General features: G+C 36.4%; 2 protein-coding genes and 1 non-coding gene across 3 annotated transcripts; 2 read left to right on the top strand and 1 right to left on the bottom strand.

Moving 5' to 3' along the window:
* The first annotated feature begins 1,827 nt into the window (after positions 1–1,827).
* LOC119191375 lies at positions 1,828–6,269 on the top strand. Its single transcript, XM_037445283.1, has 7 exons — positions 1,828–2,043; positions 2,529–2,676; positions 3,265–3,481; positions 4,072–4,268; positions 4,693–4,856; positions 5,279–5,615; positions 6,134–6,269. The coding sequence occupies exons 1-6, from the start codon at positions 1,843–1,845 to the stop codon at positions 5,483–5,485; spliced, it is 1,134 nt and encodes a 377-aa protein (XP_037301180.1). The 5' UTR covers positions 1,828–1,842; the 3' UTR covers positions 5,486–5,615; positions 6,134–6,269.
* A 1,670-nt stretch (positions 6,270–7,939) lies between these two features.
* Positions 7,940–8,012, top strand: Trnar-ucg. The gene has a single exon. It is a non-coding gene; the product is annotated as a tRNA-Arg (tRNA).
* A 6,457-nt stretch (positions 8,013–14,469) lies between these two features.
* LOC115448824 (probable phytanoyl-CoA dioxygenase) lies at positions 14,470–21,722 on the bottom strand. The gene is made up of 7 exons (XM_030176402.2): positions 21,595–21,722; positions 19,159–19,270; positions 18,274–18,429; positions 17,221–17,370; positions 16,256–16,399; positions 15,731–15,868; positions 14,470–14,573 (listed from the first exon to the last, which is right to left on the bottom strand). The coding sequence occupies exons 2-7, from the start codon at positions 19,225–19,227 to the stop codon at positions 14,520–14,522; spliced, it is 711 nt and encodes a 236-aa protein (XP_030032262.2). The 5' UTR covers positions 19,228–19,270; positions 21,595–21,722; the 3' UTR covers positions 14,470–14,519.
* Between the last annotated feature and the right edge of the window lie 2,311 nt (positions 21,723–24,033).

The raw sequence follows: 24,033 nt of genomic DNA, 5'->3' as shown, positions 1-24,033 counted from the left end.
TCATAAATTCCAAAAATTTCTAATTTTCCGTCTAACAATAGTTTGACTTTAATTAATGGTGTTATTATACGTTTTTGTCTCATTATTAATAAGTTCAACATCTATTACAGAATTATTTACAGCCTTATTATTCCCCTTCCGACTATAATCATCTGTCTGTTTAAACCAGCACCTTTCTTCAGGATGAAACCTGATACCTTTATTTAATTTTTCACAAGTTTTACATGGTTTTATTTTGTCAGTGTTTCCTTTAGGTTCAAAGGTATTTATCTTATATTTGATGAAATTCTTTTTGTTAGCCATGTGTTCATATTTTCCAATTTCCTTATAGAGGCTTGCCGTTGATTGCACTGTTTCTTTATCAATTTTATTTATTATATAATCTGGTAGTCCCATTACAATGAGATTTATCAATGTTTGTGTGTCAATTTGTCTGTTAATCTCTAACAATAATCTTTCCTTTTTTGTGGCATATTCGAGTAATGACCCCGCTTGAAACTTAAATGTAAACGCATATTTCACTTGCGACCAACCTTTATTTTCATACGTCTCACAAAAGTTGTCCTTCCACACTGGCCATTCCGATTTCACTGTTAGTTTTATTAACATGCTGTTGTACCAATCCAAGCACTGTTTTTCTAACCGATATTTTAAAATCTCAATTTTCTCTTGATCTTGTGTAATTTCGAATCTTTCACATTCCCTCTCAAATTCACTAATCCATTGGTTAGCACTTGATGATTTGTTCGAAAATTTTTCCATCAAAAATCTTTCAGCGGTTTTTACAAAGTTTTTTTTCTCTGATACATTGCTGGTAGTATTCTTGTGTGGAGATAATAGTTCTTTAGTTATTTCATCTAAATATTGATCGCCAAACTGTAAATTTTCACATCCGTCTAGATATATTTTCCTCAAATCTGTATTTAGAGGTATCCATATAGAACGTGTTTGGTGTCTTTTTTTAGAGAATTTCTAATTTTCGTATAAACGTCTGAAGATACTATGCTGGTATGCTTACTTGCAGGTTTTAGGTCGTCTGGGATTTCGAAAATACGTTCGTCCGGTGTTTCGATTGAGGTTATACAAATTATATTTGACTTTCCATCTGATGATCCCATTACCTCAAATTTAAATCGTAATTTCTCCATTTCTATTGATATTAACTAGAGTTGTCGTTTTATAAGACAAAGTACTACGTATGTTTATTTGGAACTTCAAACTATAAATTAAATAAACTTGCGTTGCTCTGAAATCAAAGATATTTTATTAAGTAATTAAGTACATACATCACAATAATAACAGTATATAACCAAAATGGCATATTCTTACCTGAAATCAAAGAAACGACAATTAAAGTTAATAATTTCAGTTTGTCGGTTCCTTTTTAAAATATTTTATAAAATTATATTTTCTCTCTATTTGCTGATTTACTTTGTGTCAATTGTCAACAAGCCATTTTACCAACCATGTAGGCCGCTATAACCTATTTAAAACTTAAAGGATTCACAGACTAGAATGTATATCCTTTACATATATATATATAAATGAAATATATAAATGAATCCCTATTTCCCTTGGTCACGCCATCACGCGTGAACGGCTGAAGCGATTACACTATTTTTTTGTTGTGTTCGTTATTGTCAGGAGAAGGTTCTTATGAAAGAAAAAATTAAAAAAATTGCACGGAAAATTAGAAAATTTAAGAAAACTTAATGACACTATTGACTTAACTGCCAGCGATTGACAGAATGCGCGCTGCAAATTCACAGTTAAGACGGGACAACGTCTTTCGGGTCAACTAGTGGTACAATACAAGCACAGAATACAACTAAGCCATTGCGTATGTTCCAGTCGCAAACAGACGCGATCATCGGCTGGGTGGACCCTCGGTCGAGCCGCCCGTTCCTGATGGACACGTGGGTGAGTGGCTACTCCGCGCCCAGGAACGACCCGCGCCAGGACCTCTCCAAGGAGGCCGGGAGTCTGCTCGACGGGTTCACCACTCTCAGCTTTGTGAGGAAGAGGGACACGGGAGATCAGAAGGTAGGAGATATCTCTACTGTAATGAGCTGGACTAGCTGATGACGTGGCGACACTCTCACTGTCTTAAGCTCGTCATTTTTTTTTATATATGTGACATTCTGCTAATGTGCCCATCGTTATGACCAGATGATCATTGCCGTCCGTAACATATGCCAAAGAAAATATTATTGTCGGGTATAGCTGATGTCCATGGCTCTTCTTACCATCTAGTTACCATGAGCAGTCAACATGTCTGTCTGTTAGTCAAAAAAAAAGACTGTTACCAACTCCTTCGGGATAGAACTATGCAGAATACAATTAATTTAATCTTTAGACACAGTAAATATGTCTGGATTGACATAATGTTTATGGGATTCTGTAAAACTCACCTTTGGGTGATACAGAGACATAAATATCTTACATACCCTCATAACTTTGCATTGATCGGTCCAAATTCTTCCCTAAAACCTTAACAATAGCAGCTATTCCCGTGTGTGTTGTTCCAGGACCTCGCGTTTACGGACACGCGCTGCCTGTACATGATGTGGGTGGTGCAGGGCGGCGGGTTCGACGCCGTCAACAAGCGCACCAGCAAGCACCTGCAGGTGCCCGTCGTCAGCGACGATCGCGTCTGCATCAGGCCCTGCGGACCTGGTGAGGGTTTCCACTTGCTTCCAGAAGTCCAATAACTCCTCCTCTAATCCCCATTCCTTTGAGGTCAATGCAACCGATTAATACTTTCCAATAAAAATCCTGCGTTTATATAACTTCAACGTGGGATCGGTTCAATGTTTCATCCGTGTTAAAGAAAATAATTGGGTCAATTTTTATAGTCAGCTTATTCACTTGCATATTACAGGAGAATCCAATCCTTGGTAATTATAATTAGGAAACTTTTTACCAAGATTGATGCTTGACCTGGAAATTGAACACTGGATCTATAGAGTAAGATGGTGATAGTAGTAAATTATAACAAACAAGTCAATCATCTGGTAATATTTCTATCATATCACAATCAAATAAATCATGATGCGCTGCTGATCTTCAAAATAAATAATAGCGATCAAAAATTTCAGTCTCCGAAATTATGAATTGAATATTTTTCACCACATGACATCAACAGCAAATTAAGATATATATTTCTTCTCATATTTTCATTGCGGTGCTACGTACCCAGGCGCACTCTCACATATGAAAGATCTACCACCAGTACCACCTTTTCTAATACTCCTTCCTCTCCAGAGCCCGTAGAAGAAGAGGTAACAACAGAAGCGATCCTGCCGGGCCAGTCGTTCTACACGATGCTGGTGCGAGTGACGGGGCTGGCTGACAGCTTCCATCCACCAGCTCCTGGCAGCAAGGAGTACGACGAGCTCAGCGCACAGGTCGCGGACAACGTGGGGTCCACCCTCGGCAGGACCAAGGGGTACCAGGGAGTCGTCGTCAACGGGTTCATGCAGTGAGTATTAATAAAACGATGCTTTCGAATTGTCGACTGGACATGGGCCTCCATTGAGTGCCATAGAGACCGGTTCTGGGCCGCCCTCATCCATCGGACTCCGGCGACCCTCACCAGATCGTCGGTCCATCTAGTTCACTAACGATTCACTATTTTAAAAACCGTTATAGCTTGTGTTATGGGTTCGAGCAGGCCGGCATAATTGTGTCGATGGGCGAGGGTTGATCTCTCGTCGATCGATACTCTATCTAGACTCTGATTACCATCAGAGGCAGTGGAGTCACTTTGCCGTGAGTACGTTCTACTTAGCAGTGCTTAGTGCTAGCACTTTATGCCAGTTTTAATTCAAGTCAGAGGTATAGTTAGGAAAAAAAACCTCACCATGTTGGCAAAAATATGGAACTTATTTCTTGTACTGTCAACTTTAAAATGAAAAAGCAAAAGCTGCGCCTTCAAAGCAGGTTTTTATATTTCTGGTCAGGCTATATGTCTGTTAGATAAATGGGTCTCAAAACTTTTAAAACCAGTCTTCAAGTAATCAATGCATTTTATGAGCCTATATTAAAATTTAAAAATGATAAACTCCATAGGAATGAGACTAAGGCAATCATAGCGGAACTGAGCCTGAAGGTGATAGAGGTGTCAGGGTCTAATGTGGACAACTCCACGGAGGATGATGATGCAGAGCTTCTGAAGTGGAAGCGAGCTGTCCAGGATATGTTGGCGGAAGGCAAGGTGGGAAACCTGAACGTAGACCCCGAGTTCCTGGTGTTTGAGCCTCAGAACTGTGAGTATTATGATTTGGTTTTGTATAAATCATTTTATTCGTTTGGAATAAATTTTACTACATACCTATTATTTAGCAATTTGTCAACCAATTTCAGAAAAGGAAGAGGTTTTCAACTCGCGTGTTTGTATTTTTGTCAAAATATTATAATTCTTGAAATGTATGAGGTAAAAAAATTTAATAATTGGATCTGGTGACGATATAAAGGGTTTACGACACACTGTGACGTCATCGCCTTTACAGTGTACGCGTGCGAGGGAGATAGATAGATATTGTTATGCCTATCCTCGCTATTATGTATTGATATTCGATATTTTTTCTTAATGATATTTGATTTATGCTATGCTTCTTATAGCAGCAAGGTTCTAGCCCTATTAAACCTGTCCTAAATTCGATTTCAAATGATTTATAATCTTTTACCCAGTGTTCTCAACTCGTCCCACCGAGGAGGAAGGTGGTTCGTCCTCCGTGGTGATGTCGGCCACCAAGCTGTGGGTGGTGGTGGGGTGTGTGGCGGCGCTGCTGCTGGTGGCGCTGCTGCAGGCCGCCTGCACGCTGTACAGGACACGAGCCACCACCAACAACAAGGTAAGAGGCTGCAGGTGATAGCTCACGTTATAGAAATATATCGCGACAGGCGAAGATGTAATTCGTATAATTGCTATGCATAATGAGATGTATCATCTTGAGACAAGAAAGTAACTAAAATTATCAACTAAAATTAAGCTTTTATTTGGAACCGCTTATTTAATTTAGAGTAACAAGCGGTGCAGAGCCACATATTAGTTAGTAATAAAAAAATCTGGACAATGATACTGTTTATGGATGGTCATTCACATTTTCTCTTGGCAATAAGTTTAAGCAAAAAAAAGGTGTCGAATTGAATCTTTGTAAGCGCAAGTCATTTTCTATAATGAGCAAATATGTTTCTATAGCGGCACTGACTCCTGGTCATTTACTTGCAAAATAACTATTTGCTATTTTTTACATTTAATATTTTTTTCTTCCAGGAGCAACTGATCCCCAACGCGGTATGGAAAGACTACTCCCCATCGAACACCAACTACGGCTTCGAACCGTTCGACAACGACGACAAGTTCACCAACACCACCTCCACGGCGACCGCGAGGCGTCGGCCCCCGCCCCCCTGCGACCCACCGAGGCCCCCCCACCACGACCCACGCACAGGCCCGTCAACGGACAACAGAAGACCATGACCATCAACAGCAAGGTCAATGGCAGCGCGAGGAACGGGAACGGCACCAGCGGCAGGACCACCCCCCACCACGGGAACGGCGCCTTCTACCACGACACCAGGTCGCTGCAGCGGCCTCGGGGACAGTATGGGTAAGTGGTTTAAAACAATTTTTAAAATCCTGATGTTTAACTGACTAGAATTAAGTCCATATATAACTTGACCAGGAAAATAAAAAACTTATTTTGTAAGCGTAGGCGGTACAAGAAGTCAGTTCCAATGTTACCACATTAAGGATTTTTAATTTCCTGGTCAGGCTATATATGATATAATAGTCTATGGACTATGGTATTATCTGTTTACCTTTGTTTTATTTGTTTTTGTTTTATGTTTCTAGTTACTAAGTTGCCTTAAAAAACTATGAATTGAAGAAATCATAAGTTTTTCTTTCGTTTGCTAATCATGCTATTCTATTTTACTATTATTAAATTATTTCTAAAGGAAAGAAAAATAATTCTTAAACATAACACGGAGTTTCTATCACGTTTTGAGTAAAAAGTTTTATAACTATTCCATTCGAATTACTAAAAAAAACTCGAAATATCAACCCAAATTCATATTTTTCTACCAGCACGGAGACGCCAACTGATTAATGTCTTTTTTTGTAAAGTATCGTCGAACCAATCGGAAGGTCGGATGCGGAAGAATCCGGGAAAAGCTGGTAAATAAAAAAAATGTACCAACACTTTTAAAACGCACCGCTTGGCTCATATACCGACACCTTATATCGTACTCTTAATAAAATAATTACCCATTCCAAAATTGTCAATTTGTGGGAATCGTTAAACAACTAATTTCTGTTTGTGACCTTTTAGTTTTATCCCTTTTTTTTCATGCTGTAAGTTTCATTTTTTAACTATCTTTAATAAGCTCAATTTTATAGCAACTTCAAAAAAAAGGTAGCAAATAAAAACTAGTTTTCCGAGGACTGCCGCAAACTAACAATTTTGAAATAGGTCATTATTTTATTAAGAGTGCGTTATATTTAAAAAAAAATGGTTTTGGCTAGAATTACCGGCACATTTTTTGCAAAAACTTTTTTAATAATGTATTCGAATCAAACGCTTATGCTTTTTCAAATTGCTCATTAAATAGCAGTGGTATTTGAACCTGTGCTATACGGTGAAGCGGTAAAAACATATTCAAAAGATATTAAAAAATATATAAATTACCATGTTTTAGAAATACCCAAAATTCGAATTTAGATATCAGGTTGTTAACGTTATGATTTTTTTAGATTATGATAAAAAAATCCATCGTAATACTATTACCTCATTGATCGAATGACAACAAGCCGGCATAATTGTGGCAACTAGCGAGGGGTGAACATTCTTGTCAGTCTTACTATGAACCCCACTCCACTTACCATCAGGTGCATTAATTCACTTTGTAGTGCTTATATTAAAAAAAAAATCTTTACTTGGACCGTGACAATCACGTTGTCTTAGGTTTGATTCCTATTGTAGGAAAATACTTGTATGAGTGTGTAATAAAACACATAGATCATTGCTTAGTATCGGATGTGGAGACTCATAAAGCTTAAAATTGGACCGTGGCAATCGTCTTGTCTTAGGTTTTATTCCTATTGTAGGAAAATATTTGTATGAGTGAGTGATTAAACATACAGATCATTGTTTGGTATCAAATGTAGAGACTCATTAAGACTTGCTTATCACATCATGGGACGGAATAAACTACAGTTATTTATAGCATCGATATGTAGCTCTTATTTCCCAGATCACAAGGTTCATAATACGGTACCACAGATTTGGCATAGCTTATGCAAACATTTATCACAAACCTAATTACGCTAAACAAATCAAGGTTAATAGCTCTCACTATGTTTGTAAACGAACCAGGGCGTCACTTGTCATACAAACTTGCTAAAATATTACGTACTAGTTTAGCGTTCCGAACATTCACTGTGTTCAACTGAATTGAACTGCAATCCATTCAAACTGACTTTAATATGGTCAATGTTGATAGCTTGTGGTTGTGTACGGAGCGCTCATGATATAAGAACTCGAGTCTAAGTGTAAACCTGGATGTGAATAAAAAATATTAGTCAAATAAGTAAAATTATTTGTTGTTCAAGTGAATAAATAGGTTATAACAGTGACGTTTTGCCATTTTAGTTCAGATTTTGAACAAATAGTTTATATAGACGTTCGTGTCTATAGAATATATGTTAATGCGCTAGAATAAATTGTACAAATAACATAGCCGAACAATAATACAATAAATTAACAATAAATTGCTTTGACAATCAACTTTAACTATATGGTAATACAAGTAGTTTTAGGTAAGTACATGATTTTATAGAATATGCGTTAATGAATTACATTTTATGTCAATTTTGTATGAGATGTTTTTATTGCAATAGAACAGATTGAAAATTTGGCCATATTGCTTATAAGACCGTGTGGCCTAATGGATAAGGCGTCGGACTTCGGATCCGAAGATTGCAGGTTCGAGTCCTGTCACGGTCGTCCGATATGATACTTTTGGTTTTTGTTTTTTGATAATTTTCTCTTTTGAATTTTTATAATATGGAGTTTAGTTATATTTTATTTTTAACTAATGATAAAGCAGATTACTTTAGCTTAATATTTGTATTTTTTTTCTATTATTTGAGACGATAATATTTTGGTCTAGGTGTTATTCAATAATAACTTGTTATTTTTATTATTAGAGATTTCATTTTGTGAAAATATTGTCCATTACGGAAGCGGTCAGCGCTCCAGAACTTTTAACTTGAAATCTTTGCAATCTTTAAAAATTAATATAAGTTCACATTATTTATATGGTTACCAATTTTGGAGTCGGTGATTAATTGAAGTTTGTGTAAGATGCTATGACGACAGGGGAACACTTTTTATTTCCCAGATCAGAGTAAATACGTACCTAGTACCTACAGACCAATTAAAACCATAAACCAGAGTTTATACTTGAGGGGTGAGTCTATTGCCATATCGGGCACGATTTTCGGAATCAGTGTTGATATTGAGAAGAAAAGCCGATTAATTGAACCCGCGACCTCAGAGCGAAAGTCGCGTCGCGCGCACAACACAACTACGCTACCGAGGTAGTCGTAGTTGTTAACATTTCTGATAAAAAGTTGGTGAATACTTTTTATTTTTCAAAAAGGAATCAATCCTTAGCTTAGCTTAGTTTATTTTACAAATTACTAAGTATATACTTATAAAATATATGTACAAAAAAATAATAAACGCCAAAAAAAATTGCAAACGTCTCCAAACAAGGGCGTCGCTAAGGGGGGGGGGCAAGGAGGGTCAGCTGTCGTCGTCGTCCCCTACAGGTTCTAAAACTCGAATGAATTCACGAATTCTATTCCTAATATTCCCTACTCTCAATTACGCTCTGCTCTATGTTATTGTTAAATCGGGAGAGGGGAAGTGGCAGAGGAACATGTGCTCTCAATTCTACTTACAATTCATGTTTTTCTCATTCTCCATACCAACTTGACTTCCCCCTGGGCCATCGGCTGGCGACGCTCTTGTCTCCCAACGTGTACCCTTGTGCCAGCTACTTGTAAGATCTACTTTATCGTTTATAATGTATGTATATGATTTTTTAAGTATCAAAATGTCTTCCCCTCATGCTTTAAACCTAGTACAGGCAAAAATACCTACGTGTCAAAATACCCGAAGGAAATTATCTGTAAATGTTTGAACGATTCGATGTCGGATGTTTGTCAGAAGGTGACGCAGATTAAATGGATGTGGATGAAATTTGCACACGGGTTGATTGTGCTTTGGATTAACACATAGGCTACTTTTTGTCAAGGTAACTCTCTCATGGGAAATAATGAGCATCTTTAATCAGATTTGTTTAATAGATGGCGCTGTAAACAGCTACAGCGTTTTAATGATTTTTGTAACGGGAGAGGCTCTTCACGAGGATGAAACTTACAGCAACACCTAGTTTTATACATATTTGGTACCAGTATCATTGAGTACACTATTTACACAGGTCCCTCGACTGACGGTGCCAATAGGCCGGCATAATTGTATGATTGTCGAGGGGTGACCATCTCGAGCACTCTTCTTAAACTGACTGTGCTAACAGGCCGGCACAATTATATCGACTGCTGAGGGGTAACCGCTCGTCAGTCGGCATTCTATTGGAACCCACTCCACTTACCAGGTGCAGTGGGTCACTATGTTTGCATACAGTATAACAGCGCGGTGTCGCTCGCGTGCAGGTACAGTGGCGGCGCGGGCGGGGGCGGGGAGGAGGGTCGGTGGGCGCGCTCGCTGCCGCGCGGCGCGCGCGCGCACTCGCAGCCAGACTTCTACTTCATGCCCTCGCAGCGGAAACACGAAGGTACGCACACACACACACATACACTCATAAATCCTCCACACTGCCTTTAGTTTGTCTACATACGCTTTATTATATATGATAAAAATTATTTGCATGAATTCTTGGTACCTTTATCAGCTCGTATATCCAACTTGTTCTGATTGATTTTTTCAAAACGGTAAAGTAACGCTGTATACATATTTGTTCATGACATAATAGATTCGACTAGGGTAACTACCATTGTTCTCAAAAGAAACTTGGTTAAAATAATAACTAACTATTGCCTTTCTTACGTGAGGATTAGATTAGCAAGAAACTTGCAAAAGTTGGCTTCTAATTTTTACCATGATCTAATGTTGCAAATCTTGTGGAGAGTCCTATGTATATAAAACTATCAAAATAGTACCACTAGTATAATCCCCTCTGGCAGTTTAGCGCAATATATTCCTACAAGATCTTGCTAGTCTAAACTGTGCTTTGTAACAAAATATCAGGAAAGCTGATAAAACCTTCAAAGTTTTAATGAAAAATTAAGATCACTTATCAAGTCATCCAATACAATAATATTGTACTTTCTAAATCCTAGCCAGTCTCTCCGACTCTGTACCCTGGATTTTCCCTGCTGACTCGTTTACAACTAAAATAATATTTGACTTCCTTACCAGCCTTTCTGGATTCCTGGATGTCTCCTGCAATTACTAACAGTGTGATGTTCTTCCAGATTTCTGAGAGCGAGTGCGGCCGCAGTAACAAGTTACCATACACATTTACGCGTAGTTTTAGCTCCGTAATTACACGCGCCCTTTACTTATACACAACTTATTATTAAAGTGGATATAAAACTAATGGGGAAAAAATTCCCGTGACAGACAAATTTTTTTTTAAGAATACATGTATTTGAAATAGTGTGTGAACTTCTTTTGTAAATTCTAAGGTTCAAACGGTTTTTGTTGTAAAATGAACTCAAAATTCCATAAATATGAAAATGAATTGCTAAATTAATTTGCAGTTGATTAGTTGTTTTAATAAAATTGAGTCTTATGACTTAAAAATGAGTTACAAGTTATAAGTAAGGGCCATTATGTACACAAACCTGATCTAGTCTCTATTTACAGTTTTAAACGTAAGTTATTTCATCTCTTGTAAATGTAACGAATAATCCATAACAATATTATATTAATATTAAGACAATATGTATATTATGATTTAGGAAATATTAATATAAAACGCAACTTCGAACCATCTATAGGGAGATATAATTAGGAAATAAAATAATTTAAAAGAACAAGACCATTCATAGAGAATATAGATTTTTTAACTAATCAAATTTGTATAATTTCATTTTCAACCTTGAACGTTATTAAAATCATTTTATTCCCCAGATAGTAGTAATAAAAATCAAGTCTCATTATGCCTATTAATACCAACAGGAAATATATTTGTTTTTTTTTTACTAGTGTCCAACACTGGTTCAAAGAATGCATACTCTAAAAAAACGCTAGTGTAGCGTTAGCCTAATGCACAAATGTATGAAATGGTCATAACAAAATAATTAGTTTTATAGTGCCGAAAATGACAAAGTTCTTATCAATCTTATCAAGGTATCAAGATTTATGATTATAGATAATAAACATTCTGAGATATTGAAGTGTCCACCAGCTCCCCTAGTGGTTGAATTTAGAAACAATTTGAATATAAACATAACTATTTACTTTTCTATTTTAAAATATTTATTGACATAAATAAAGTATTTTTTGATACATTATCAAGAAATATATTTGTACAAGATTTTTTTCTCAGAATATATTATATTCATACATTTTTTTTTTATATTTAAAAAATCTGGTTCTAAGTTTAATCACTAGAGACGCTACTTTCTATATATTCATTTGTTATATAGATTTTATTATCTAATGTAAATAATGTTTGTATAAACGCTGTATATTGCACAAATTATATAGGAATAATATTGTTAAGGAATAATTGTTTATTGTAGTGTAATAAATCTTCGAAAAATATGACACATCGCCATCTGTGATGTAATGGCGGAATTTCATTGACAGGTACGTTATTTGGGTTTTTATAAAAAACAAAACGAAATTATTAATAATTAGAATATTGTATGTATTAAATTTGAACTATACATACTAATATTAGGGCTCAAAAAGATATTTGTCACCTCATGAGATATAAAAACATAGGCATTTGTACCTAGCCGTATAATATACTCGGGGTCAATGACATTGCGTGGGTGGCTGAGGCCTGTGGCGGGCCCAAAATTTGTGGCAGAAAACCACTGCGCTAAAGCAAAAAAGGCATTTTGAAAAATAAATGTTGTGTGTTACGTGCGCTATTTCGCCGCTTATACATATTTTGACGCCCCCGCATCAACTACGCTGGGCCACTGTCGAGGGACTACAAAATGATTGTATATATGGCAAAACTATCTTAAAATAATGCCAGTTCACCATCTTAAGGGACCTCTATCGGAATATTAGACAACGGACTGTAATTTTTCGTGTTGGTCCTTAAGGGTCTCCTTAATAATGTGACGATTTGTAACAAGCAATGAGTAATGACATCGCCGATGTCAATAGATAGAATTAATTGTTATTTAACCGCAATAGAATGTACAATATGTACCGGACCTAAGATTTATAATAAATAATTAACACGAGATCTGGTTTTATTTATTGAGACGAGCAAGTCGCTCGTCTGTGAAAAAGCACTGTAGGGCTCCTCACTACACTAGTCACTCTGACATACTTCACACCAACATGAATTCATTAAGAGTTTAATTGATGAATTCATTAAGATGAATTCATTGACATCAAGTGTTTAAAAAAAATTAATTGTAAAATCTACTAATGTTTACAAATTGATTGCTTTTCTAGTTTACCTAAATAATAATAATAATAAAGCCTTTATTTATTCCTCTTTTTTTTATGTATGAAAGTTTTGTTTTTTTTTTTTATCTGTATTTTAAGGACCTCCCTGAAGAGTAAAGGCCTCCTCCATGTTTCTCCACATATTTCTGTCCTTTGCCTTTTGTAACCAATTTTTTCCTGCAACTTTTAGAATTTCATCGAGCCATTTCTCCACAGGTCTACCTTTGTTTCTCTTTCCCACTGGCCCTTTCCAAGTGGTTATCTTTTTTGCCCATCTCTCATCACTCATACGCGCAATATGGCCAGCCCATTTCCACTTTAGGGTTTTGCAATGTTGTAAAGCATCAATAACTTTTGTTCTTTTCCTAATATCAATATTTCTTCTTTTATGTTTTAATTTTAAATTTAGAATACTTCGTTCCATGGCTCTTTGCGTTGTTAGAATTTTATTACTTGTTTTTTTATTAAATATCCACGTTTGGGAGGCGTAGGAGAGTGATGGTAATATATACGAGTCTAATACCTTTTTCTTTAATTTTAATGAAATATTTGATTTCAGAATCTCTTTGAAATTCCAGAATTTATTCCAGGCTATGTTTATACGACGCATGAGTTCGTCTTGTGATCTCGATTTTTTAAAAGACATTTGTTTGCCTAGATACAAATACTCTTCAACATATTCTAGTGGGGTGTTATTAATGTGTATAGGAGTTTTTTTGCTATTTGTCATAGTTTTTGTTTTTGTAATATTTAATTGCAAACCGATCTCATTACTGGTTGCATTTATTTCGTTTATCATCGTTTCTAATTGTGTTGCACTTTCGGCAAAGAGTACAATGTCATCTGCGAACCTGAGATTACTTAAGTATTGACCGTTAATGTTTATACCACTGTTTTTCCATTTTAGCGTTTTCATGATATTTTGTAGAACGGTAATAAAAATTCTAGGTGATAGGGGGTCTCCTTTTAGTTTTTAGTTTACCTAAATAAAAACTTTTAACTCATGGAAGAGATGTATTTTGCTGAAATGACGCTTCAGCGCCGCCATATATTTCATGATGTTAACATTTATACAGAACTAGTTGACCCGACAGACGTTGTCCCGTCTTAACTATGTTTTTCAGCGCGCATTCTGTCAATCGCTGACAGGTATTTCAAACAATTGACAGTTATATAAAAATAATATTTTCGCAAAATTTTCTTAAATTTTCCGCGCAATTTTTTGAATTTTTACTTTCATAAGATCGTTTTCTTGACAATAACAAACACAACAACAAAAAAAAAACAAATATTGAATTCGGTCCAGCCGTTTACGCGTGATGGCGTGACCAAGGGAAATAGGGATTCATATTTATATAAGTATATAGATTATTGACCTATTTTTGGATTTTGATATTATGGATTATTGGGTATAGTATTTAATGTTACTTTCATAGAAAACTTAAATAAGTTAACAGTGATTGATTTAATTGTATTTTAAATATAGTATAAGGTGCAACTAATCATTAATTACGATTTAAATTAATTGCATTTGCAATTGCATTGCAATTTTTTTAATCAATCATTGATTTGATTGAAATTTTAATTGATTGATGGGCAAAATTGCCCCACTTTGCTTGTCTGCCTGGTCTACGTTTGTTAAATGTATTGGAAAAGTACAAATGAAACAATTTCACAACCTCAAGTGATTTAATAAAAGAAAAGGCATAATTTCTTTCATAAACGTGTAAAACTTCACTAATAATAATTGTTATAAAATAATGAAATGTTTATTAAATATAATTAAAGATTTGCCCTCACACCCTTTACTTGTTTCGACTTGACGCGCCACAGATCCTGTGAAAGAAAGATAACTTTTAGTCAGGCGAAATATACCTACCTGTTGACGATGAGCCAGTACTCAACCAGTTAAGGTGGTAGCTCAAGGTCCATTCTCATACATTTTGTTTCGGCTTTAATCTGGGTAACTAAACAAGTATTGGCAAGTAAAGAATTTAAATTCACGTCTAGTTAGTGATTAGTTCTCGCAGTTGAAAGAAAAATGTAAAAATAATTAATAATCATGGATATTTCTGCCTTTAAAATTTCGTCATATTAAATTTTAAAGGCCGAAATATCTATGATTATTAATTATTTTTACGTTTTTCTTTCAACTGCGAGAACTAATCACTAACTAGACGTGAATTTAAATTCTTTACTTGCCAATACTTGTTTAGTTACCCAGATTAAAGCCGAAACAAAATGTATGAAAATGGACCTTGAGCTACCACCTTAAGGAGTAAAAATAGGCGTTATAAGAAAATTATTTACTCACATACGACGAAAATAAAATCTCAACTGACAAAAAAAAAACATTACATTGACGGATCGGAATTCAAAAATTTAAAACTAAAACTATATTTTACTAAAAAGTATTTGCGCCGCCAACACTTCCTCTAAAAGACGAGAGGTGTGATGCTATGTTTAAAAGACTGTACGACACTATCCTACACACTCGCCTCTCTACTCTAAGTTAGAATCGACGCATTGTGACACGGAGCGATGCAGGCAAATCTAGGAACCTTAATCAGTATCCTTTCTCCCCCGAGGCAATTCTATTGCGCTCGCTCTTCACAACGAATCCACGCTCATGTACTGAGGGACATTTACAACGGCCCTAGGCACACAATTCAGTGTGTATACTTCATGGTTGTCAATACACAATACACATCGAGGTATATGAGGGCTCACGAACATTTCCTGATTCTTCACCCCTCCGTCCATACTAAGAGGGTTCCTTTTCCCTTATACTTCCCACCCGTAGGTATCCCCTCCCAATTTTCCTCCAGGCCCCTACAATCGTTGCGCTGAGGGATTCCAGTATACTATTCGCACTTTTCCCTCATTGTTGACTGCTGGGACGGCTAACTAAAACACCTTGATCTGGAAATTGTTAAGAGAGCTACTTACATATTCAGCAGCAACTGAAGAAGAATGGTGAAGATAATACTCACGACAAAGGATAAGTCAGTGCCGCGCCGGCGCAGTTCCGCCTCTACCTGTGACGAGAGCCGCTCCTGAGGCGTGCCCTTCACATCCACATACTGGCAGTGGCTGTTCGCGTAATGACACGTCAGCGCTTTACGGTAACTCTGTTAAAGGATTTAACTCAAATTATATCATACTAGCTTCTGCTCGCGGCTTCACCCGCGTGAAGGAGTTACCGGGATAAACTTTTTTCCGACTTACTTGATATGTATCGTTATACTATGATAAAATTACACATAATCATTATAAATTATAACCTATCCGTTATTCTGACGTATAACCAATACTACTGCAAAGTCCCATCCAAATCCGTTCACTAGTTTTTTCGTGAAAGAGGAACAACCATAAATACATCCTCACAAACTTTCGCATTTTTAATATTAGTAGGATTATATTCCAGACCATAATCTTTAATTATATATTATTGCAATAGTCGTGTCGTTGACCGCCAGGCGGGCGGTTTGCTAGTTTCGGAATTTTCAATAACCTACATTAGACAAGTTAGGTCCGGAGCCGTGCACCAGATAGGGGTGGAAGAGCACTGTGTCTCCGGGGTCCATGATCAGGTGCACTCTCTTTTCCACGGGTGCCACTCCCTCCTCGTCTCCGATCTCGTGGAAAAACTGCAGGACGTCCTGGAATTTTTAGATATTTTTTTATTTGACGACAGCCTAGATATACAATAGATTTTTATAAGTATACTAGATATTGCTCGTTGTTTCGCGTGGAAAACCTTTCCTATTACGAAAATCTCTTAATTATTAACTTTTGATTTGCAGCGCCATCTGTACGACACCAGTACCATCTACTTACACAATCAGATCAAAACTTCAAATATTTCCAACGGGAGCAAGTTACTGAATAAAAGGTACCTAAAATTATAGGACACAGTATAACCGTGTGCCAAATTTCACCCAAACATGTTTACGAGATACGACGTTTGCTACCAACAAACCTTCACACATCTAAATGTTTTTACATTCGTCCTAATAATATTAGTACATAAGCAAAGAGTAAGATAAGATAAATATTTAGCCGTGAGCTCATAAAATTTAAACCCCTAAGGCCTTAGGGCATTGCTTTAGGGAATTTATTAGTGTGTGTTATTTGAATTAGTGTGTTCTGATTCAGAACTTCTGAATGCTCGTTGTAACCTCCACTTGAATCTCCAAAGGTTGTAAATAAAATTCCAGTGATGGTTAATTCTTTAGTCTATATTAGTCACAAATCTACATTTGTAAGGGGTAACGTGGTGACTCAAGAAAGCTGGCGACAGCTACAGAATGTAATATGAGCAAAATACAAATTCTATTAAATACATTCAGTGTGTCTCTCCAATTTAGATTAAAACATAGATAATGAGCAGCATGCAGGAAAGAATGCCATTTTATTTACTTATATCATCAACAATATTATATGCTCGTTTTTCTACTGTAAAATGAACCGAGGCCCTCACCCTAAGTTTATCCTCGTGTTGGTAGAGCACTCTTGCCTTATGCGACCCTGGTATCACGTACAGACACCCGTTGTGTACATTGACGGGGTCCACCGCAGTCCACACCGCCAAGATCTTGTCCGCAGGTCGGAACGGGAAGTAATACAGATCCTGCAAAATATGGCAAGGTCTTTCTTTTTTTATTGCTTTGAATGACGAGACGAGCTTGCGGTTCGCCTGACGGTAAGCGATACGACCGCCTATAAACAGTAGAAACACAATCCAACACCTTGAATTACAAAGTACTATTTGGCATTCCACTACGCTCGCCATCCTGAGATATGAGGTGTTAAGTCAAACCGGAACACAGCAGTGACTACACACTGTTGCTTGGCGGCAGAAATAGAAATTGCGATGGTAGTTATCCAGGCGGACTCTCACATATGAGAGACCTATGACCAATAGTCTTGGACTCAGTAACACAACTGTAATATTATAATTGATCACAGGCATAGATTCATTGGATATTATTAAGGCAACCATGATAACCTTAATTATAAAATTAAATTGTACTTTAAGCGCTTCTAAATCGATCGTTTTGTTTATAATTTTTGTCTCGCTTTGACCTAACACAGATGTAGGTTCGGTGCGTAAACACTTTGCCATATAGTCAATGTGCCGAGTACTGGTTAGTTCAGGATTCGGTTGCAATTCTGGTATTTTGTGTAAGTTTTTTTAACAGGATGAATGTCGAAAAGTTACGTTAATGTAGAATATTTAAAGCGTGTCGTAAACAGTAAATTCGAAGCTTTAACATGCTTGAAACAGTATCTTCTGCAAAGCAAGATGATACGTTATTCTTTTTAATGCGCTCGCCATCCTGGGACATATACTTACACTGGCTACAATGCTCTTCAAACCGAAATACAATAATGACTAAACACTGCTGCTTAGCGGCTGAGATAGACATTGCGGTGGTACCTACCCAGGCGGACTCTCACATATGAGAGACCTATCACCAGTAAACTTAAATTTTTAAGGTAAGGAGGTATATGTTTGAAACATTCTTCTGACCTGATGCGGCGGGTGTCGCGGCGTGCCGGGCGGCTTGTTGATCAACATGCAGTTGACTGCGGTGAGGTCCTCGCCGATGAGCTGCGACACCGCGTGCAACAGGCGCGGGGACTCGCTGTACGACATGTACACTGGGTCGTAGAGGATCTCCTGGATCTAGGGGGATACAGGTAACAATACATAATATAATAATATCAGCCCTATAATATATACTGTCCCACTGCTGCGCACGGGCCTCCACTTCTACTGAGAGGGATAGGATATCCACCACGCTGGCCTAGTGCGGATTCGTATACTTCACACACCCTCAAAATTCCTATAAAGAATTTCTCAGGTATGCACAGGTTTCCCCAGGAGGTTTTCCTTCACCGTTAAAGCAAGCGATAATTCACAGGTAACTGTGGTAAATTTATATTAGTACTCAGATTTATTTTTCTTTTGTTGTAAGAATTAGGTTTTTAGCAGTAAACTACAATCTATTCTACAAGAATTATAAGTATATAATTCTAACTTAAGTTTCTAGTTTTAAGTTTATTACAACTAAAAATAATGTTCTAGGCATTTTCTTAGAGTCTGGTAACAAAAAAACAGTTTGTTCGTGTGTTATATACTTAGCACTGACACTGTTTTTTTCGTTGTAATTATGCACTACACTCTACTACACTAAATGCAGAGGCTTAGTTCTTTTATTCTTCGTACAAGGTTATCGTTATCAAGTTGCTTGAATGCCTTAATCTGGATCTGAATCTATCTGGATTTTACTCCAGTTACCATCAGCAGTGGATCTATATCCTGTATTACCTTAATGATTTCTTATGTTTACGCGAATGTTAGACATTGAAATTAAATTACTTTTCGGATTCTATCGCGTATTATAATTATTACCTTATTAATATAGTCCTCTGGGTTGGTCTTCGTCTGAAATAGTTTGTTGTCCTTCACAACTGAGACCATTCCTCTCTTCTCTTTGTTGTGGCAAAGTTCTACAAATCGCGCCCTGGAACCATATTCAATTTAGTGTTGTATTTTTTACTGTTAATCTATATCCTTATATATAAAATCTAATCCTCCGCCACGTCTGTCTGAAGGCGGTAAATTCAAAAACTAACTAACAAATGTCAATAAAATTAAATATGAAAATAGTTTGAGAGTCTAGGAACTTTTTATTCCGGAAAAAATATTGTACGCGGGCGAACTCGCAGGCAAAAAATTGTAATATATATAAATTAATGTGACTTCAAAACGGTTGGAGCGATTTTTTTTTTGGGTAATCTTCAGTTTAGCAACATAGCGACCATTGTACACAAAGTGTTAAAACCCGCCATAGTGGTCCACGTAGTACGTCGCGTTCTGGGATCAGCCTGTGCATACCCGGATCCAACAACCGGCATAATTGTCTCGACTCCCGAGGGGTAATCATCTCTTGTCAGTGGAGTTTCTATTGGACTCCACTACACATAATATTAAGTGTAGTGTGTAGTAAAAAAAGATGAATTTAGTCCAGCAGATGATCCAGTGAAGATTGGTATCGATCGGACCAACAGAAGTTGTCTAGCTCAGCGTTTCCCAAACTGTGGGTGACCCACTGGTGAGTCGCGAAGGAATACTGGGTGGACCCTGATAAATAGTATTAATAACTGATGAACGAGAAAAGTAACTAAAATTGATAATAGAACATGAAATTGCTCTGGAGGGAAGTGGACAATTAATATTTCCAATTCCTCCCTATCTTTCTATTTGATTAAAATAAAATAAAAAATAAAATACTTTATTTATCACGTAGGCGAACAAAGTTGCACTTATGATACGTCAAAACAAAGTATAAGAACAATTATTATAATTTCTAAACAACTATTAAAATTACTTATATAACTATGGACATTTTAAATTAGGGATACAATTTATACTAAAGACACGGTACAAACCGAAGTAACCAGCTCGGGCTGGCAAGAAGGGGGAAATAGAAGGGTAACGCGTCGCGATCCTCACCGGCGAGGACATGAGCCCTAACCTAGCTAACCTACCAGCCTTTCACTAGCTAGATTAATTTCGTTGCGAGATAATGACAAATTAGTTTTCCCTGAGACTCGCCGAGCTTCACTGCTTGGTGTCATGCGTGCGATTGCTGATCCTGGCTTACAGGAGTTGTAGTGGTGGGTGTGAGGGTGGGAAAGCACTCATTGTATGTAATTAAGTATTAAAAGTAACTCCGTGACAATCTAGAAGTGAGTACAGAATTCGGAAGATTTTTTATTGGGTTGCAATTCAGTTAACTTTGGGCACCACTGGTCTAGCTATATATAATTGAAACGAGCGAGCTGCCCGAAGCCAGGGCGGATTGCTAATTTATAATAATACCATAACTTATTATTGTATATAGTTGCTATTGTTAAAAGATTATAAATAAGTTCTAGATTAACTGACTAAAAACCATAACACGACCACAACCGCTAAAGGAAGCATAATATTATAAACCTCATCAGTCATGCTTATAAACTTGTTTAAGCTTTAAGAGGTGGTTAAGATTTGCTTAAATAACTGTCAAAATATCACTAGTTCTTAGTTTAAACCTAATTAAGAGATCGAATAATTTTGCGTTTTGACTAAGTATAGCTTTACGATTTCTTATTAATAAGTCTGTATAAATACACGTGCGTTTTGATTAATTAGAAGAAAACAATGTTCTTATGTACTTTACATAATTTATGACATTCATGTTCTAGCAACATTACAAGGCTCGCATACATCGACACGGGATTAAAAAGCTTTTTTTATTTATTTTTTTATTGATCAGATTTCATATCAAACCAATTAAGTATAATTATATAATTATCATATAATTATAGTCTATGTAGATATGATAATTTCTATGGCTACAAAATCGCTTCTATTGAGCTAATCGTCTATTGTTACAGTATTTATAGTTAGAGTTAATGATTTATCTATAGTTGATTGTCACGGAGTTAGGCCGTGTCGGGACAGCGTGGTTTTCAATATTTATTCTCTATTAGGATATTTTCTTATATTGAATGTAATATGAAAAAGGAGCACTTCCGTGAAAACTGCATTAGTATGGCGTGTTTCGCGCGTAGTGGGGTTACTGTTAAACTCTTGCTTCGATTTTAATAATTCTTTTTGATTTAGAACTAATATGACGCAATAATTTGGGAGATAATTTAGGAGATAGTGGTCAAACATTAAATTAGATTTATTTTTTTTTATATTCGCTGCTAGCTTTAGTTTTTGCAAATTGCAAATACCTCATTGATATGCTCAAATTTTTACACAATATAAATAAATATAATTTATAGCAGTACTCACTTATATTTTTCAATACTTTCCGGTCCGAATAGTCGTTTAATGATCAGATATCCATGTTCATTGTAGAAGTCGATTTGCTCTTGCGACAGCGGATACTCTTCTGAACTTGCAGAGACACTAAAAACAATTACTAAGAAATAAAGCTGAAGAGTTTGTTTGTGTGTTTGGACGCGCTAATCTCAGGAACTAATTGCTCCGATTGAAAAATTATTTTAGTGTTAGATAGTACATTTGTCCAGGATAGCTGTAAAAGTTCTAACAAATATATTACAAAATAAAATCGCCTGTAGCATTTATGTGCGATTGTAGCGATCAATTAAAAATATAAATTGTTACAGAGTAATTAGCTTATGAGGTATTTTATTCATTTTTAATTAAGGTTCCCCGAGGCGTAGTTGCACTGCGTGTGCAGTACCACGCCACTTTGAGTTCCTGGTTCAAATCCCGGTCAGGCGAAGTGATATTGGGTTTTTCTGGTTAGTATCAGCCCGGAGTCTGAGTGCCTATACGGCGATAGGCTCGCTTTCTATCATATCATGTGATGTAACATACATGGAGAAAGGTGGGTGCTTTGGTAGCACCTCTATCTATCTTAATAAAGGCGTGATGCGTGTCTTTCTTTCGTGTTTTATTTAATCTAAGGTACAAAAGGATAAGGTTGATATTAGTATAAACAAATTAATTATATTTTTTGTTACAAAATTGATCTTTACATCCTGGTCTTAGGATTTAGTGATCCAGGGTTTGATTGCAAGTCGGGCATTGTTTCTGAGCATTTTTGTAACATCATTTGCTAGGGCCTTAATCTTCTCGAAGGGTAAATAGTGACAGGGAATACAGAGTAAGTTACATCGACTCTAAATTAATGAGAAAGAAAAGGGATTTGTTTTTGTCTTTTATAATAAGTAGACTGCCTCGGTGGCGTAGTTGTACTGCATGCGCGGTACGGCAGCGCTCTGAGGTCCTGGGTTCGAATCCCGGGTCGGGCAAAGTGATATTTGGGTTTTTCTGCTCAGTATCAGCCCGGAGTTTGGAATTTGTGCCCGATATGGCGATAGGCTCGCCCCCTATCACATCATGGGACGGAACACACTTGGCGAAAAGTGGGTGCCATGGTTGCGCCCCTGCATACCCCTTCGGGAATAAAATGCGTGATGTTGTGCGTGTGTGTATAATAGGTACCTACTACTGATTCTTAAATTTATTAATTTAATTAATGGCATTACAAAGTACATATGGTCACAAAATAAATTAAATATTCATCTAAATATACGGAGCCGATCTCAACATGGCTTGTGGCACCCTCTTTCAATTCGTCTAAATTAATTTAAAAAACATGTTTATTTAATGCAATAGTCCCTTGCTAACTAATTAATAATTGTACCTAATTTATAAAGTAAGTATGCACTTAGACTCATGTATCTATAATTTGGATAAATAACAATTATTATTACTTACGGGTTAGGCATTGCTTTATATTTTGAAATGTTTAAAGCCATTATAGCTTATCCAACAAACTATAATAAAAATATAAACAATAAAAAAAGTATGTTGTTTACTATTTGAAAGAATAATATCGACTGAATTAATTCCTTCGTGTTTGAGATTTTTAATTATTCCCCGAGTACATAATGTTGCAATTACTTTTTAGAATTGAATGGCGAGGTCTGTTCGTCTTTTTTTTATATGTGTACGGCAAAATGACCCTACTGTACCTGAAAGTAAGTTGAGTGAGGTACTTAATTAGTGAGGCAAGTTCAATTACAAAGATAGCGTCAAAAGTTAAGTATGATATTGAATTAAACATGGAAAAAGGCTTTTGTTTTATTATTAATACTTATGACTTTTATAACTTAGCATACTTCACTCCGTTTACAACTGCTAACTTCGTATCGTACCCTCTTGCTACGCTAGCGCTATTGTGGTGAATTGTCGAGTTGTAATTTGCTGTTTACTGCTGTACACTTTTTTAATTTGTCCATATAAGATGATTCTCGTTGCCTGTACCCTCTTAGTGAAGAAATTTTTACACAGTTCAATAAGGTACTACCTAGACGTTGCTAAAATACCGTTTTTGCATCGAGGTAGTATATTCGCACCTGGCTGGATAGTGACCAAATCACACATAGTGTAAAATCCCATAGTAGTGGCCCATGTAAGTCGCGTTCCGGGATCAGCCATATGACATGCAAAGTATTATGAGGTGAAAGAAATAAGCTAAAAACTTTAGAAATATATGCAACTAGCTTTTGCTTGCGACTTCGCTCGCGTGAATAAGTTTTTTCGGAATAAAAAGTAGCCTATAGCACGTGTAAGATTATAAGTAGAGACATTTTAAAATAATTTTGTATTTCCATACACAGATCACTTATGTAAGCAAACGAACATATGTATCAATCATTTTATACCATCAGGACATCAGTGATAAATACGTTATGT

Source organism: Manduca sexta, chromosome 5 (genome assembly GCF_014839805.1).
Source record: "Manduca sexta isolate Smith_Timp_Sample1 chromosome 5, JHU_Msex_v1.0, whole genome shotgun sequence".
In the NCBI taxonomy this organism is placed as follows: domain Eukaryota; kingdom Metazoa; phylum Arthropoda; class Insecta; order Lepidoptera; family Sphingidae; genus Manduca; species Manduca sexta.
The sequence above is the reverse complement of the archived record's forward strand: the minus strand, read 5'-3'. Positions and strand labels throughout refer to the sequence as shown.

Excerpts from the sequence above, each read along its gene's own strand:
- LOC119191375 (XM_037445283.1), top strand. The coding sequence starts at position 1,843 with ATGTTCCAGTCGCAAACAGACGCGATCATCGGCTGGGTGGACCCTCGG. Across the intron at positions 2,677-3,264 it reads CATCAGGCCCTGCGGACCTG|AGCCCGTAGAAGAAGAGGTA; the intron begins GTGAGGGTTTCC and ends CTTCCTCTCCAG. Across the intron at positions 4,857-5,278 it reads GAGCCACCACCAACAACAAG|GAGCAACTGATCCCCAACGC; the intron begins GTAAGAGGCTGC and ends TTTTTCTTCCAG.
- LOC115448824 (XM_030176402.2), bottom strand. The coding sequence starts at position 19,227 with ATGGTCTCAGTTGTGAAGGACAACAAACTATTTCAGACGAAGACCAAC. Across the intron at positions 16,400-17,220 it reads AACACGAGGATAAACTTAGG|GACGTCCTGCAGTTTTTCCA; the intron begins GTGAGGGCCTCG and ends TAAAAATTCCAG. Across the intron at positions 15,869-16,255 it reads CCGGACCTAACTTGTCTAAT|AGTTACCGTAAAGCGCTGAC; the intron begins GTAGGTTATTGA and ends ATCCTTTAACAG.